Raw genomic sequence first — 17,325 nt, 5'->3', positions numbered from 1 at the left:
CAAGAAGAAAACGTTCAGTTCAGATACCGGTTAAGAAATAGGAGTGCATTTCTAGGTTTCTCCAGCAGATAGAGACACATCCTAATAAACCAAAGGTTGGAAGTTCGTGTGGCAGGCCAGGCAAGTTGAAAGTGAGCAATCATGAATCATCACAGTCCTTATTCATTGTTCTATTAGCTGACAACCGTTCATGAAAAGTTGGGTTAGTTGCATGTTCTGCCTGAGTCAGATATATCCATCATCATAAACTCTTCTCTCTCAGCTCAATTAATTGATAGCCAGCAAGATAACAAGCAATAATATAACGGTATTTAAGTGGCTAGTTACACTTCATTTTTGAGGGGTTTAGTTGTGAAAGATGGCTGATTCAGATTTCGGGTTCCCATCTGACAACGGAGTGCTGCCTGTCGAGGTGGACCCAGCTGCAGCTTTCTTAGCCCAGCAAGAAAGCGAAATAGCGGTGATAGAGAATGACGACGAAGGAGTCGGAGCTTTGGAGGGATCCGCCGAGTTCCCCGAACAACCGCCGACAGCGGATTCACCTGCTCCTGTCGAATATGGTAAGTTGCTAACTAGATGCTAAGTTAGCATGTTACCTAAAACTAACTCCCAAGATACAAGTACATACAACGGAGACAACATTTAAACTTGTATTAGTACTATAGTTAGATAACCAGACAACTAGTTAGTTAGCTAAATTAGCCTGACTTTTAGTTAGCTAATTGACAGCTGTCAATGTAAACAGTAACGTTACTTTAGTTGGTGCGGCACACTAACGTTACACCCTGAGTGGAATGATGTCGTCTAAATGATGACTAAAGATGTGTCACTTGTCTGGATGTGAGTGTGTAATGTCTTGAAACTATCCTCAGGTCAAATTAGGTTAGGTGGTGGTGAGAAGCTAGTTTACTGCCCAAACAAGTGTTAATGCATTACGGTGTCACTAGCTATCCACCCCTCGAAAGCAAATTGACTTTAGCTAACGTAGGTTAGAATAACGCTAAGCATATCATGTACGGTTCTTTTTAAAGTCGTTTGTTGTTTCGTCTGTCAGATGCCGGATTTGCAGACGCTTCAGCAGCCACGGTAAACGGAAACATGTTTGTGCTGGTAAGAGAGGAACACTTCTAATGAGAATTATTTTTTGTTGTTAATTATGTACTTGGACATGTTATTGCTGGTTAGTTTTGTAAGAGAGGCTGTGGCCGACTACATTCTCTATGGTAAGTCCATTGTTCAAGGAAGCATGACAATAACCTTTCTTGGGTAACGTAAAGACCAACTGCCCGTAAAGAAATATATATATTAGAAAACAGCCTATGAGTCCAAATAATGTATTCTACTGTCAAAATTGACAACAGTGTAAATAGGATAATTTTGGTCAAAATGAGTGTCACCCATAACAGAGTTTTGTACCTCACAACATAATGTCAATTAAGGTTGGGTTTGTTTCAATCTGCCCACAGCAAGCAGCACACAAGTAATCATCACTGACTCCATCATAATGGCGTGGTAAATGTGGTTTCACTTTGGATATCCCAATGGGGCTCGTTAGGGATCATCTGTAAACTACACAATGTAGGCTACATGTAAAAATTCCAATACTTAAAAAAACCTCAAAAGAACTATAAAATCATATACAGATATTGAAAGCATTTAATGAGAACTAAAAGGTGTGAAACATTAATATTGTCTCATTTACATTGTGTAATTTATTGTTAAACCAACTTTGCCACGGTTAGACACCAAGGCTGAAGCTTATTGGTGAAAAATAATTTGGCTAACTCTTCCCACCTGCAAACACACACACAAGACATCCACATCAAACCACAACCCGAAACCAACTCACCTTTGAATAGTCATACCTGCTGGTATTTCTTAATGCGACAAATCTAAAATGAGGCCAAATCAGGAAGTTCAGTTTCCCTTTTAAGGATTTATGCATTTGTTCCTCAGTGTCCAGCTGTTACTATTGAATGACCTGGTTGTCCTCATGCCTTATTAGTGCTGAGCGATTTAATGCTTTTTGAGGTCGGTTAGGTTATTTAAAAAATGATCACAGATTTCAGTTTCAATAAAAAAAAATTGGGGGGGGGGAGACAATAAAAGCATTATGTGAGTTGAATGCTGTAACAACACAGAATAACATTTTCATAAGTCCCATGATTGTAGTGACTAATGCTTGTCACTTAACCATCATTTATTCAATGATATTGTTTCACTCCCAAGTCATCGTCTCATCTCTATAGAGCTGCTGTCTGACAAAATCACTATTTTGGTATTTCTTCAAACTAAATAAGTCATAGGTCTATTTATTTAACTGCTGAATACCAACTATCAATCACTTAAATCGTGTATTTTCAGACTCGCGAAGCAATTGCTTTCTATCCCCGTCTGCGCTGCACAGACCGGACAAGTTTAATCGGGCGCGCAGTGGATTATGGTCATTGTAGTTAATTACCAAGTTGTCTGCACTAAACTGTGTTGAATATTGGTCTGTTGGAAACTACAAATCCATACTACAATCGCACAGTTCAGATTTATCTCTACAGAAACTGCACATCGAGCTCACATAAAAATGTTACAAAATGGATTTCTAATATTTGAAACAACGGCGGTCAATTAGTTGTTTAATAACCGGAAGAAAATAAATAAATACATTTTGGTTAATCGCTCGGCACTATGCCTTATGTCTAGCCTGCAGGCACCGCAAGCTAGGATACATCAGTTCAAAATGGGCTAGTCTATGCCTGGTCTTATGGCTGCATTTACACGGGCAACCCAATTCTGATTTTATTTTTTCCACTAATTGGTCTTTTGACCTATCAGGTCTTTTGCCAATAATTAGGCTGCCTTTTGTAAACACAGCTTATGACTGGTGGTCCTTATGCCTGGTCCTGGTTCTTCTCCCCCCAGGAGTCCAACGGTCCATCGGACAGCTATGCGGCCATCGCCCAGGTGGACTCTCTGCGAGCAGAGCCTGAGAGCCTGCGTAAGTGGAGGGAGGAGCAGAAGGCACGGCTGGAGCAACTAGGTAAGTAAACAACAGAGGCTAAGGTATGGCCCGAATGGCACTCTGTTCCCTATATAGTGCACTACTTTTAGCCAGGGTCCATAGGGCTCTGGTCAAAAGTAGTGCACTATGTAGGGAATAGGGTGCCAGTTTGGACACACACAGCTACTTCAAATCAAATTTATTTATATAGCCCTTTGTACATCAGCTGATATCTCAAAGTGCTGTACATAAACCCAGCCTAAAAACCCCAAACAGTAAGCAATGCAGGTGTAGAAGGACGTGTACTTCACACTAACATCACACTTACATACTACTACCGCTGCGATACATGCAGTATCTACTACTGACTTCTCAGTCAGTATTTTGTCCAGTCAATGTACACACTGACGAAGGTTGACACCTAAACGTCACATTTTTTCCCCCTGCCTGCTTAAAAAGCGAAATAAAAGGCCGACAAATATTAAGTTGAATAGTCTGTCTATTTCTGTGTGTGAACCACCCTTCATTTGGTTTCCACTCCGTGTCATGTCCTGTATGGTATGCTTGAGGTGATCTTGTTCTCGCTGTATTGACTCTGTAGTTAATCTCCTGAGAAAAGAGCATCATCTTCTGTAGCTCATACAATGCATTGTGGACTAGAACGTTTCATCCTGGGTGGGTATTCATTTAGTGCACACCGTAGCAAAACGTTTTGCAACGGAACATGAAAACAAGCAATTCTTATTGGACAAATTCAGGTAGTCCTGCCCATTTCCGCCTGTTTGCTTACGTTTTGTTCCTACTGAATACTACCCTTGGTATTGTGCAGATTCTGTATTGATTATTACCATCCCCATCTTTCCCTGTGTGTATGTGAACCCTGAAGACTCTGCGTCCAAGGCTGCGGAGGCTGAGTGGAAAGAGAAGGCCAAGAAAGAGCTGGAGGACTGGCATGTGCACCAGAAGGAACAGATGGAGAAAAACAAGGCCAACAACAAGTTAGTTCCTACCTAACTCTGTTCACTTCCTACATGGTTCCCTCAACTAACATAACAGGAAATATGGTCCCGTGGTCCCGTGTGGCTCAGTTGGTAGAGCATGGCGCTTGCAACGCCAGGGTTGTGGGTTCATTCCCCACGGGGGGACCAGGATGAATATGTATGAACTTTCCAATTTGTAAGTCGCTCTGGATAAGAGCGTCTGCTAAATGACTTAAATGTAAAATGTAAATGAAATACAAGTATAACAATATACTAAATATATATTAGGCTAAATATGCATCTAATGAATCTGAATTAATAGTTATCAGAATCTAAGATCAACAATGTTATAAGAATGTGTGTTTCTGTGGTTATTTCCTTGTTATTTCGTGACATCAGATCAGGAAATGGGATATATAAGCTTAGGCTTCCAGACTTCCAATAGACTGTCACACAAAATTGACGTTATTCATGTACCTAAAAAAAAATATATATACAATAATGTGGACAGGATTTCCTGGTTAAATATCCTCAACAGGAGTGTAAACTTGTATCTGTGAGCTGACCTCTGCCCCCAGGGCTCCAATGTTTTGTTGGGCCTTCTTTTTGTAACAGCCAGATATTGTTCATTATTTAGGGTATGTCACCAAGCTGAAATGTTGTCGTAATAGATCTGAACTGGCATAAACTAAGGAAAGTGGATGGATTTCTCAACCTTATTTATTTGAGCTAATGAAATAACTAAATGACACGCAACTTCTCATTTACGTGTGTATTGATTTATCAAAGTTGATTTAACTATGAACTAATGTTTAACTATTTTAATGCCCTGTGTTATCCTACATTTACAGGTCATTCGTTAAGTATTCAGACCTCTAGACTTTTTCCACATTTTGTTACGTTACAGCTTTATTCTAAAATAGATTAAATTGTAGTTTTTCCTCATCAATCTACACATAATACCCCATAATTACAAAAGCAAAAACAGGTTTTTAGATATTTTTTTTTGCAAATGTATAAAAAATAAAGTACAGAAATATATCATTTACATAAGTATTCAGACACTTTACTCAGTACTTTAAGCACCTTTGGCAGCGATTACAGCCTCGAGTCTTATTGTGTATGACGCTACAAGCTTGGCACACCTGTATTTGGGGAGTTTCTCCCATTCTTCTCTGCAGATCCTCTCAAGCTCTGTCAGGTTGGATGGGGAGCATCGCTGCACAGCTATTTTCAGGTCTCTCTAGAGATGTTCGATGGGGTTCAAGTCCGGGCTCTGGTTGGGCCACTCAAGAACATTCACAGACTTGTCCCGAAGCCACTCCTGCGTTGTCTTGGCTGTGTGCTTAGGGCTGTTGTCCTGTTGGAAGGTGAACCTTCACCCTAGTCTGGAGGTCCTGAGTGCTCTGGAGCAGGTTTTCATCAAGGATTTCTCTGTACTTTGCGCCGTTCATCTTTGCCTATATCCTGACTAGTCTCCCAGTCCCTGAAAAACATCCCCACATCATGATGCTGCCACCACCATGCTTCACTGTAGGGATGGTGCCAGGTTTCCTTAAGATGTGACGCATGGCATTCTGGCCAAATAGTTCAATCTTGGTTTCATCAGACCAACTAGGCAGATAAGAACAAATTCTCATTGACAATGACGGCCTACCGGGAAACAGTGGGTTATAACTGCCTTGTTCAGGGGCAGAATAACAGATTTTTACCTTGTCAACTCAGGGAATAGATCTAGCAACCTTTCGGTTACTGGCCCAACGCTCTAACCACTAGGCTACCTGCCGCCCCATCTTTGAGAATGATGGAGGCCACTGTGTTCTTGGGGACCTTCAATGCTGCAGAAATGTTTTGGTACCCTTCCCCAGATCTGTGCCTCGACATAATCCTGTCTTGGAGCTCTACGGACAATTCCTTCAACCTCATGGCTTGGTTTTTGCTCTGACATGCACTGTCAACTGTGGAACCTTTTATATAGACAGGTGTGTGCCTTTCCAAATCATGTCCAATCAATTGAATTTACCACAGGTGGACTCCAATCAAGTTGTAGAAACATCAAGGATGATCAATGGAAACAGGATGCACCTGAGCTCAATTTTGAGTCTCTTAGCAAAAAGTCTAATTGCTTATGTAAATAAGGTATTTCAGTTTTTATTTTATACATTTGCAAGAATTTCTAAACCTGTTTTCGGTTTGTCATTTATGGGGTATTGTGTGTAGATTGAGGGGGAGGAAAACATACTTGAATCCATTTTAGAATAAGGCTGTAACGTAACAAAATGTGGGGAAAAATGAAGGGGTCTGAACACTTTCCGAATGTAAATAACTATTAAAGTATTTCTATCCAATTCATGCTTTTCTCTTTCAGTCGTAAACATCTTTTATTCTTTGGGGTCTTTGCTTTCGTGTACTGAACAAAAATATAAAACACAACATGCAAACATTTCAAAGATTTTACTGAGTTAAGAGTAAAATTTATTAAATTGAAATGAATTCATTAGGCCCTAATCTACTGATATTTTCATGACTAAGAATACAGATATGTTGGTTACAGATACCTTTTAATTTTTTGTTATTTTTTAAGTAGGGTTGTGGATCAGAAAACCAGTCAGTATCTGGCGCGACATCTCCTTCGCATAAAGTTGATCAGGCTGTTGTGGCCTATGGAAAAAATGTTTTAGTTTTTTTAACCAGGTAAGCTAGTTGAGAACAAGTTCTCATTTACAACTGCAAATGTTGTCCCACTCCTCTTCAATGGCTCTGCGAAGATGCTGGCGGGAACTGGAAACCACTGTCATACACGTTTATCCAGAGCATCCCAAACATGCTCAATGGCTGACATGTCTGAGTATGCAAGCCATGGAAGAACTGAGACAATTCCTGGAAGCTGAAAGTGTGTACCTTGCGACATGGGGCCGTGTGTTGTCATGGTGAAACAGAGGTGACGGCGGTGGATGAACGACAAGGAAGGGGCCTCAGGATCACGGTATCTATACTATATAAACAAAAGTATGTGGACACCCCTTCAAATTAGTGGATTCTGCTGTTCAGGGTTTGGTGAATGCCAGGAGAACACTACCTGCCACAATACAGTTTTGTGAAGGAGGAATAATGGTCTGAGGTGTTTTTTATGGTTTAGGCTCCTTATTTCCAGTGGAAATCTTAACACTACAGCATACAATGACATTCTAGATGATTCTGTGCTTCCAACTTTGTGGCAACAGTTTGGGGAAGGCCCTTTCCTGTTTCAGCATGACAATGCCCCCGTGCGCAAAGCGAGGTCCATACAGAAATGGTTTGTTGAGATAGGTGTGGAAGAACTTGACTGGCCTGCACAGAGTCTCCGCAGCAATGTTCCAACATCTAGTGGAAAGCCTTCCCAGAAGAGTGGAGGCTGTTATAGCAGCAATGTTCCAACATCTAGTGGAAAGCCTTCCCAGAAGAGTGGAGGCTGTTATAGCAGCAATGTTCCAACATCTAGTGGAAAGCCTTCCCAGAAGAGTGGAGGCTGTTATAGCAGCAATGTTCCAACATCTAGTGGAAAGCTTTCCCAGAAGAGTGGAGGCTGTTATAGCAGCAATGTTCCAACATCTAGTGGAAAGCCTTCCCAGAAGAGTGGAGGCTGTTATAGCAGCAATGTTCCAACATCTAGTGGAAAGCCTTCCCAGAAGAGTGGAGGCTGTTATAGCAGCAATGTTCCAACATCTAGTGGAAAGCCTTCCCAGAAGAGTGGAGGCTGTTATAGCAGCAATGTTCCAACATCTAGTGGAAAGCCTTCCCAGAAGAGTGGAGGCTGTTACAGCAGCAATGTTCCAACATCTAGTGGAAAGCCTTCCCAGAAGAGTGGAGGCTGTTATAGCAGCAATGTTCCAACATCTAGTGGAAAGCCTTCCCAGAAGAGTGGAGGCTGTTATAGCAGCAATGTTCCAACATCTAGTGGAAAGCCTTCCCAGAAGAGTGGAGGCTGTTATAGCAGCAATGTTCCTACATCTAGTGGAAAGCCTTCCCAGAAGAGGGGAGGGCTGTTATAGCAGCAAAGGAGGGGACAAACTCTATATTAATGCCCAGGATTTTGGAATGAGATGTTCGACAGGCAAGTGTCCATATACTTTTGGTCATGTATGTGCATTCAAATTGCCATCGATTTAAGATGCAATTGTGTTCATTGTCTGTAGCTTGTACCTGCCCCATACCCTAACCCCACCGCCACCATGGGGCACTGTGTTCACAATGATGACATCCGCAAACCGCTCAAACCGTATGCCATCTGCCCGGTACAGTTGAATCTGGGATTCATCCGCGAAGAGCACACTTCTTCAGCATGCCAGTCACCATCGAAGGGGAGAATTTGCCCACTGAAGTCGGTTACGACGCCAAACTGTAGTCAGGTCAAGACCCTGGTGAGGACGACGAGCACTCAGATGAGCTTCCCTCAGACAGTTTCTGACAGTTTGTGCAGAAATCATTGTTCAAACCCACAGTTATATCAGCTGTCCAGGTGGCTGGTCTCAAGACGATACCGCAGGTGTAGAAGCTGGATGTGGAGGTCCTGGTCTGCGGTTGTGAGGCCGGTTGGACGTACTGCCAAATTCTCTAAAACATTGGAGGCAGCTTATGGTAGAGAAAAATGAACATAAAATTATTTGGCAACAGCTCTGGTGGACATTCCTGCAGTCAGCGTGCCAATTGCACGCTCTCTCAACTTGAGACGTCTGTGGCATTGTGTTGTGTGACAACTGCAGTAGTATTTTATTGTCCCCAGCACAAGGTGCACCTGTGTAATGATCATGCTGTTTAATCAGCTTCTTGATATGACACACCTGTCAGGTGGCTGGGTTATCTTGGGAAAGGACAAATGCTCACTAACAGGGATGTAAACTAATTTGTGCACAAAATTTGAAAAACAATCTTTTTGTGAGTATGGAACATTTCTGGGATGTTTAATTTCAGCTCATCAAATATGGGACCAACACTTTACATGTTGCTTTTTTTAAATTATTTTTGTTCAGTGTAAAACCAATCTTCTCTTCCCAACCGACTGTCCAGTCTGGCACGGTAGCAGTTAGTATCTACATCTCTCTTTCCAGCTGTAATGTGACTGAGCATGAAGAGACGCTAGCACTGTGTCCAGGACAACACAGCCAGGATATAGAAAACAAAACCCTGTGTGTCCCAAATGGCACCTTGTTCACTATATAGTGTACGACTCTAAGGCCCATAGGGCTCTGGTCAAAAGTAGTGCACTAAATAGTGAATAGGGTGCCAATTGGAATGTACACATAGGCAAGTAAGGAAAAAAACGATTTACCTAGAAATGTCACATTGCAGTATATCCTGTTGCTGTATGGACTACGATGATTAAGACAGTATTGTGTTTTATCATTACACAATGGAATTGTTCTATACCTATACAGTGTACAAAATATTAAGAACACCTTCCTAATATTGAGTTGCACCCCCTTTTGCCCTCAGAACAGCCTCGATTTTGTCGGGGGCATGGATTCTAGGTGTCGAAAGCATTCCACAGGGATGCTGGCCCATGTTGACTACAATGCTTCCAACAGTGGGGTCAAGTTGGCTGGTAGTGGACCTCCTGAATAGCTCGTTCCATCTCATCCCACAGATGCTCAATTAGATTGATCTCCGGTGACTGGGCAGGTCACTGCAGTAAGCTGAATTCACTGTCATGTTGGTGGAACCATTCCTGGACAATCCTAACCTTGTGGCATGGGGAATTATCCGGCTGAGAAAAAATCTATTTTGCAGATGGATACACTGCTGCCAATGAAGGGATGCACCTGGTTGGCAATAATGTTCAGATATCTTGTGCCATTCAAATGGTGCTCCACTTTTATCAAGAGGCCCAGTGTGTGCCATGAAAACATAGCCCTCACCACCCGCCTGCAATGCTGACATGCTGCGTGATAGATGCATGTACTCCTGGTTCTATCTAGAGCGGAGCCCTCCCGTCATTTTGAAACAGGAGGAACCAGGATTCTTCAAAACCAGGCCATGTTTTTCCCAAATCTCCAGTGTTTTCGCTCCCTATCCCGCTGCAACCTCAGTTTCTCTGTAAGGTCGTTGGTTGCCGTACCCCGTTTTGTTTCAAGGTATGACGACCTCTGCATTATTTGTATGGGTCTTTGGGGCGCCAATGTTGTACTGGACTGTCTGACTGTCTGTTGCTCTGCACAATTCATGTCAGCCTCATTTATCCTCTTTCATCGATGACCTGTTTTCTACCACTGGCCTTGCTTTTGGCTGGATGTCCTTTGGGAGATGGACCATTCGTGATAGACACGGGAAACTATTGAGCGTGAAAAACCCAGCAGTGTTGCAATTTCTTGACACAAACCGCTGCACCTGGCACCTACTACCATACCCCGTTCAAAGGCACTTCAATCTTTTTTTTTCTTGCCCATTCACCATCTGAATGGCACACATACACCATCTCAAGATTTACATGTTCTTCTTTAACCGGTCTCCTCCCCTTCATTTACACTGATTAAGGGGATTTAACAGGTGACATCAATAAGGGGGTCATAGCTTCCACCTGGATTCCACCTTGATCAGTCTACAATGTTCATCTGATGGAACTTCCTCTCTTGAATCTTGTTCGTTCTCTCGTCTCCGGTCACTGGTTTCCTGTGCTAACAACTCCTAACTCTGTCTGTTGTGTGACACTGACCTGTCTCTTTCTCTCTTTCTCTCTCTTGCACACTAGGATTGTTGATGAGACTTTCTACAAACAGCCCAACTCTGAAGTGCTAGACTTTGTGTAGGCTTTACAACTCTTCTGCTTTTGGTGTAGTATTGTCTTGGCATTCTCCCTTTTTTTTTTGTCATTACTTTGTTTGCATGTTCCAACTGTGAAACAAACCAGTGAATAACACATGACGTGAGGGCTCGGTCGGGTCGCACGGCGTGAGGGCTCGGTCGGGTCGCACGGCGTGAGGGCTCGGTCGGGGTCGCACGGCGTGAGGGCTCGGTCGGGGTCGCACGGCGTGAGGGCTCGGTCGGGGTCGCACGGCGTGAGGGCTCGGTCGGGGTCGCACGGCGTGAGGGCTCGGTCGGGGTCGCACGGCGTGAGGGCTCGGTCGGGGTCGCACGGCGTGAGGGCTCGGTCGGGGTCGCACGGCGTGAGGTCGGGGTCGCACGGCGTGAGGTCGGGGTCGCACGGCGTGAGGTCGGGGTCGCACGGCGTGAGGTCGGGGTCGCACGGCGTGAGGTCGGGGTCGCACGGCGTGAGGTCGGGGTCGCACGGCGTGAGGTCGGGGTCGCACGGCGTGAGGTCGGGGTCGCACGGCGTGAGGTCGGGGTCGCACGGCGTGAGGTCGGGGTCGCACGGCGTGAGGTCGGGGTCGCACGGCGTGAGGTCGGGGTCGCACGGCGTGAGGTCGGGGTCGCACGGCGTGAGGTCGGGGTCGCACGGCGTGAGGGCTCAGGTCGGGGTCGCACGGCGTGAGGGCTCAGGTCGGGGTCGCACGGCGTGAGGGCTCGGTCGGGTCTTGGAGGGACTCTTATTTGACTATGTCCATAAATCACAACAGTGTTCATCAAAATTCAGCCAAATTATTTCAGTTGTGATCATTTGCCAGAAATGCATGTAGACATTTTTCAATACCGTGTGTGTGTCAGTTTTAGTCAACTGTACATACACCATTTGTATGTCTACAAACAGCCCAACTCTGAAGTGCTGTGACGTGTGAAGTGATTGTGGAGCTATGAGTCTGTGACATGGACAGATTAAAGCATGGCATGTCAGTGGTGCTAATCTCTATGGGACGGTTCTCCTGACTCAGATTAAAGTCCTGGAATAAAATGTCATTCTCCATTGAGCATTGTAAATGTATTAGTCCAGGACCAGGCTTAATCTGTGTCCGGAGAAACCGTTCCTCAAACACCTCATCCATATCTCCCTTCCCCTTCCTTCCCCCCTACAGGGCATCTGAAGAGGCCTTCCTGTCTGAGGCTGACGGTGACAGCCCAGGGACGGAGTGGGAGAGAGTGGCCCGTCTCTGTGACTTCAACCCCAAGACCAACAAGACAGCCAAGGATGTGTCCCGAATGCGCTCGGTGCTCATAGCCCTCAAACAGACACCTCTGGTGCGCTAGTACGGCCAATGGAACGGAGGAGTGATGGTTCCGGTTTCCCTTCTTTAAAAACGCTCTTCAGTTATGAACTCTGTTTGCATTTAGGCAGAATGTGTACTAGCCTTATCATATGGGTCTTCTTTTGGTGGAGGGTTCTTTTATGTTCAGACCCTCTTTTCTGCCATGTCTCGGCGTAGTGTCCCTCTTTTCTGCCATGTCTCGGCGTAGTGTCCCTCCTCTTTTCCGCTATGTCTCGGCGTAGTGTCCCTCCTGTGTTTCTAACTGTGGAGGAAAGGTATTTTGTCTCTCCCACCATCTTTCCTTATTCTGATGTAATGTATCCAGTGGAAATATAAGTCACGACCTTTAACATGGAGTGTTCTGACTGTTCTCTCTCCTTTTTAACTTCCCTCAGCAATGCTACATTACTGACGCTAAGAAAAATATTGTTACTGTAAATACTTCATTAAACTCCTTCCCTCTCCTAAACTACAGAGTGCATTGGGTCAGACACCCCTCTCTCTCTTAAGCATGATGCCTCTCCCAATAAGTGTTTTTTTTTGTAATTTTATAAAATACCAGATTAGTTTAATCACCACTGTAATTTGTATTTTATTTCATGTGTAAAGGTCTAACGTAGCCAGTCCTGTTCAGGAACTACATTAGGAGTAGATTGTAAACCACCTCTGCCTGTTTTTATTAAGAATTGATTGACATTCATTCACTGTTGAATGATATTGCTAATTGATTATTTAACGGTAGCTAATAGACATTTGAGATGCTATGAGCTTGTGGCCTTGTTGAACTTTAAACTCCTCCTGTTAGGGTTTGTGCTTTTGGCCAGATGAATTTCCTTCCCAAGCTAGACTACTTATAGCCTGGTTTCAGATCTGTTTTGTGCAGTCTTGCCAAATGTGACAATGAACCTTTTTTTTATTTTTTTTATATATACATACATTCTATGCAATAACCATAGGAGTCGGCAGGGCAGCACAAACAGATCTGGGACCAGGCTAGACAATGTAGTCTGTTCGAACAAATAAGTGTCTTCACATTGTGACGGCCCTGAATATTTCTGAACCGTCTCAGTGCTTCTCCTTCTAATAGGGCGCTTCCCCTTTAATTCCCATTAAATAGCCAGCATCAGCTGCGCAAAGGTGAAGTTGTGATTGAGACATGAATGAGGATGTGTACTACCTTCAGTTCATGAAGCTTCATCATTGTTTGTTTTGTTGCCTTACAGTGTGTTTTGTAGCCTTAAAGCGAGTTTACCCAGGATTGGATCCACTCTGTGCGTCTGTGGACTACAACTCTCCGTTGGTTTTCGTGGCCTTTTCTCCGCTGGAGATCTGTTGGCGGATTGTCTGACTGACCAACTGACTACAACTTTTTGTACACGGTATTTCATTTGTTTGGGTGATGTATACTGTGATTTATGTAGTTGTGAGGACGTATTATTCTTTGGTTCATCTTTGATACGCTTTATATTTGTGTTGCAAAATAAGTGTGATTTTGAGTGTATGAATATACTGGTTCTACACTACAGACAAACGTTGCGTGACTAAGGTCACTTGAGTCACTGAACTTATTTACCGGGCTGGACTCTTTTTATGCCCGAGGTACAGGACATTTCTAAATGATCATAAGTGCATTGATTTGTTATATTGTTGAGTGTGGGTGTGTGTGATCATTTATGTTGTTAATACAACCACGCAAAAGAATACACTTGTTTGAAGTTCTTTCCAATGTTTTAAGGGGTTTATGAAAAGTATATTTCCATCCTTACTTTTAATAAGTCCTTTGTATTGGTGTGACTTGACGGACCAGATGGGACTCATTCCCTCCCAAACTAAAAGGAGAAACCAATGTTTTCTCTGGTAGGCTCAACCTACCTGGCCCCCCTAGAAATAACCTCAAGTCAAAACCGTTACAACATCCAACGAATCATTCTGAAGTAGATCCTCATTAAGCATCAGAAGAATTCACATACCAAGGGGGCTTGTGCCATTTTGTTTTTAGGCTGTGGATTCTTGGGGAACCGCCCCGTACCCCTGGATAGATCCACATCATGTCCAACACATGTGTCTCTACCTCCTACTTTAGGCACAAGTGGTCACCCTCTCTTCACTTTTGTCAATCGTGAAGGATAATTCCTCCCAAGTTTTACCAGTGAGATGTCTACGCAGCATCTCCACACCAACCATTTGATCTGGATCAGTTTCAGGGGATATACCTTTTTAGATCTTAGTTATGTGGTGTTTTGAATGACGCAGTGAGTGAATTTTAGAGCAGAAGGTGTTAATAAAACTGTTTATTTCAATCAAAGCACTTTGTCTAGTAGCACACAAGTTATGGCTGCATGAGAGCTGCAACCATTCAAACAATGGAAATCAGGTGGGGTTTTTTGCCTTAAAGTAACATACTATTATATTCGTTTCTGTTCTGTATAATATCATGTGATCTTCCAAACTTTGATTCAGCTTTAACTGATAACCATTCATCAGAGTAGCCTGCAGAGACTGGAAGTAGAGAATCCCCCTCGTGTGCAGAACCTTTTAACCCTGGGAAGAAAAGTCCGATCCACAGCCACGCTGCTTTAAAGAGTCCTCATATCATGGACAAATGAAACAAGAAATCTAGAATGACATGTTTTAAACAGTTGGTTGAACGCTAGTCTGTTGAGTCATATTTTCAAACACTTTCCCCTTCATTTAAACTGCGTTGCCTCATCTGTGATCAACTGTTGTCTATTGGGACATTATCACACAGAGGAGAATGTTACACAGGAACTAAAACGCTTCAATAAAAATGATCTCAAATCTGTCTGTTTTGGTATTGTCCATTTTCTTTTATCAAGCAAAGGGTTTGTGTGAGCATTAAATAAGACTGTGTACGATACACAGCGGGTACTTGGGGAGAACATGAGTATTTTAACAATAAGCCCATGAAGGGGTACTCTGGGCAGAGAAATGTTCTTGGTGGTACAGTGACCAAAACAGGTTGAGAACTGCTGGACTAACGCTAAAAAAGACCAGAGCTGTTCCTCTGCCTCCCTTACAAGAGCCCCCATACTGCCAGGTCATCTTCACCAGTCCCTATAACATCCCTTATATTGGTCCTAAGAGCCAGATGCGCCATCTTTCTCAAGTATTATAGCACAGAAACAATTCACTTATATATATCTTTATAAAAAGGGACAGGTGTGAGGATACATTGCTAGTACAGCCAAAGTGGGGGGGACCAACAATACATAGTGCAAAAAAAAATATAAAGTGGTCAGAGTCTTGGAATAATTCTCTGTATTATACAGAGGTGGATCTCACTAACAGATAAGTGGGTCGGCTGGCCCATTTCCTCAAACCCAGAGAGATGTCTTTCTACATATGTGGTTGGCTGCATTGCACTTCAATTATATTGTTACACAATGATGTTTTAAACTCAAGGCAGTCAGTGCCCTGCTTGGTTTGCCATCTCCAGGACAGGGTCTACATTTCATTTGATGGACCAACCAAAAGCACAGTTAAGGAAATCCCAGAAAAAAGGACAGGCTTTTAAATATCTGTTTTTCCCGTTAGTCTTTCTACACATTTCATTCACCACCACAAGGTGGGACGACCTGAACTCGTCTAATAAAGAAACCCCTTGTTTTAGTTTTTTTTCCCCCCATTGCAAAACGTTTTGCAGTAAATGAACACAGCCCTGACGCTGCTCAGTCTTTCCTCAGAGCTGTGGTGAACACGCCAAAGATAATAGCGACTACAGTGAAGCCTTGTGCGAAGATACGTCCTCTCATCAGGAGCTGGGACTGCCGGGTCTTGCCTTGTTTGAAGGCTCGGAGACCGTACATCAACGCTCCAGCTGTACCGAGACAACCTGGAGAGAAGACGCAGAATACAGATTTTATTTTTTAAAAAGCAAACATTTAGGTTTTCCATAACCACTCTTAAAATGGATGTGAAAGGAGGCTCATTCAGTAGTTTCCATTTGGTATCAAAGTGCTCCTAATTCTTCTCTGTTTTGTTTTGGAAAAACCTAAAAGGTGTACAATCATAGTACTTAAAAAAAAAAAACAGGCACCCTGACCAGTGTAAATCTTAAAAGACATTTTAGGCCTGATTGTGTGTAATGGGTTTTGTTTTTAATTCAGATTGTGTATGCAATTCATCCCGTAACCACAGGGGAATGAACAGCTACAGAGAGAGAGCAGGCCCAATGTGATGTAGTGTCCGTTGTTATATTCACATAAAATGTTCAATCCCTAACTATGTTACACAGTCTGGCCACTGGTCTACCTGTGTAGTCTAGCACCCAGGGTATGACCCATTGAGTGCACTAGTTTACCATTATAATACATGTTTATAATGAAACTCCTTGACAAAAAGGCATTATGGGTTCTGTAATGTTTCATAATGGGGCTTGGAACACTCGGCTATGTTCCAATCAAATGACCTTTCAGTGTACCTTACGGGTTCCACAAGGACACCGTGCATGACACATCTTATAAAAACTGTAGCTGGCAGTACCAAATTAAGTTGATTGTATTCTATTCTCTACTGTAGCTAACTAGCAAACTTGTTAGCTAACTAGCTACAAACCAGTTGTCTGTCTTGGTCGTAAGACGCACATGGATGACCAAATAACTCTCTAGTCAATGCATGAATAATCTAATTTATTAATAGTATGCATTGAAGCCGACTAGGTACAGCAGTGGACACTTTTCCCTAGTTACTCATTACGCAACTCACCTATAGGGACGAACGGGTTCTCCTTCGACTTCCTCATAAACTTCTCCTGGAACGTCTCTTCTCTGGGTCGCGATAGAGGTGTAAATCCTTCTATAACGGGGGGCTTGGATATGTCGAGCATTGGTTGTTGGGTCGTTGTCGCTGACTGTTCAGAGACAAACGGGGTAGCGGCAGCTGCCATGCCTGCAGAGTGTGTGTTCACGAAGTTACGGTTGCTAGCTACAGAGGAAAGGAATGAATGGTTTGGAACAAAGACGTTGAAAATATGAGAGATGACCTAATGAGAGAGCTTCCGTAAATATCACGTCACATATTTAACCAAGTGTTGCAACGTGTTGGAAACTTGAAAGCATTGTCAAATATACTGAACAAAAATATAAACGCTACAATTTCAAAGATTTTACTGAGTTACAGTTCATATAAGGAAATCAGTTAAATTGAAAGAAATAAATGAGGCCCTAATCTATGGATTTCACATTACTGTGCTGGGGTGCAGCCAAGGGTGAGGCTT

The 17,325-nt window shown here is 43.2% G+C and overlaps 2 protein-coding genes across 2 annotated transcripts; one reads left to right on the top strand and one right to left on the bottom strand.

The window, feature by feature from the left end:
• Nucleotides 1-117: 117 nt before the first annotated feature.
• Nucleotides 118-12,661, top strand: LOC129858547 (clathrin light chain B-like). Its single transcript, XM_055927865.1, has 5 exons — nt 118-560; nt 1,055-1,110; nt 2,917-3,034; nt 3,882-3,993; nt 11,919-12,661. The coding sequence occupies exons 1-5, from the start codon at nt 359-361 to the stop codon at nt 12,088-12,090; spliced, it is 660 nt and encodes a 219-aa protein (XP_055783840.1). The 5' UTR covers nt 118-358; the 3' UTR covers nt 12,091-12,661.
• A 1,704-nt stretch (nt 12,662-14,365) lies between these two features.
• Nucleotides 14,366-17,085, bottom strand: LOC129858546 (HIG1 domain family member 2A-like). Its single transcript, XM_055927864.1, has 2 exons — nt 16,815-17,085; nt 14,366-15,942 (listed from the first exon to the last, which is right to left on the bottom strand). The coding sequence occupies exons 1-2, from the start codon at nt 16,993-16,995 to the stop codon at nt 15,779-15,781; spliced, it is 345 nt and encodes a 114-aa protein (XP_055783839.1). The 5' UTR covers nt 16,996-17,085; the 3' UTR covers nt 14,366-15,778.
• Between the last annotated feature and the right edge of the window lie 240 nt (nt 17,086-17,325).

This window comes from Salvelinus fontinalis, chromosome 6 (genome assembly GCF_029448725.1).
Source record: "Salvelinus fontinalis isolate EN_2023a chromosome 6, ASM2944872v1, whole genome shotgun sequence".
NCBI classification, from domain to species: domain Eukaryota; kingdom Metazoa; phylum Chordata; class Actinopteri; order Salmoniformes; family Salmonidae; genus Salvelinus; species Salvelinus fontinalis.
This window is presented reverse-complemented; position numbering and strand designations above follow the sequence as displayed.

What these genes read in the sequence shown, in the direction of transcription:
- LOC129858546 (XM_055927864.1), bottom strand. Translation starts at nt 16,995, where the DNA reads ATGGCAGCTGCCGCTACCCCGTTTGTCTCTGAACAGTCAGCGACAACG. An exon ending in GAACCCGTTCGTCCCTATAG is followed by an intron (nt 15,943 to 16,814) that starts GTGAGTTGCGTA and finishes TCTTCTCTCCAG; the next exon opens with GTTGTCTCGGTACAGCTGGA.
- LOC129858547 (XM_055927865.1), top strand. Translation starts at nt 359, where the DNA reads ATGGCTGATTCAGATTTCGGGTTCCCATCTGACAACGGAGTGCTGCCT. An exon ending in ACGGAAACATGTTTGTGCTG is followed by an intron (nt 1,111 to 2,916) that starts GTAAGAGAGGAA and finishes TTCTCCCCCCAG; the next exon opens with GAGTCCAACGGTCCATCGGA. An exon ending in GGCACGGCTGGAGCAACTAG is followed by an intron (nt 3,035 to 3,881) that starts GTAAGTAAACAA and finishes TGAACCCTGAAG; the next exon opens with ACTCTGCGTCCAAGGCTGCG.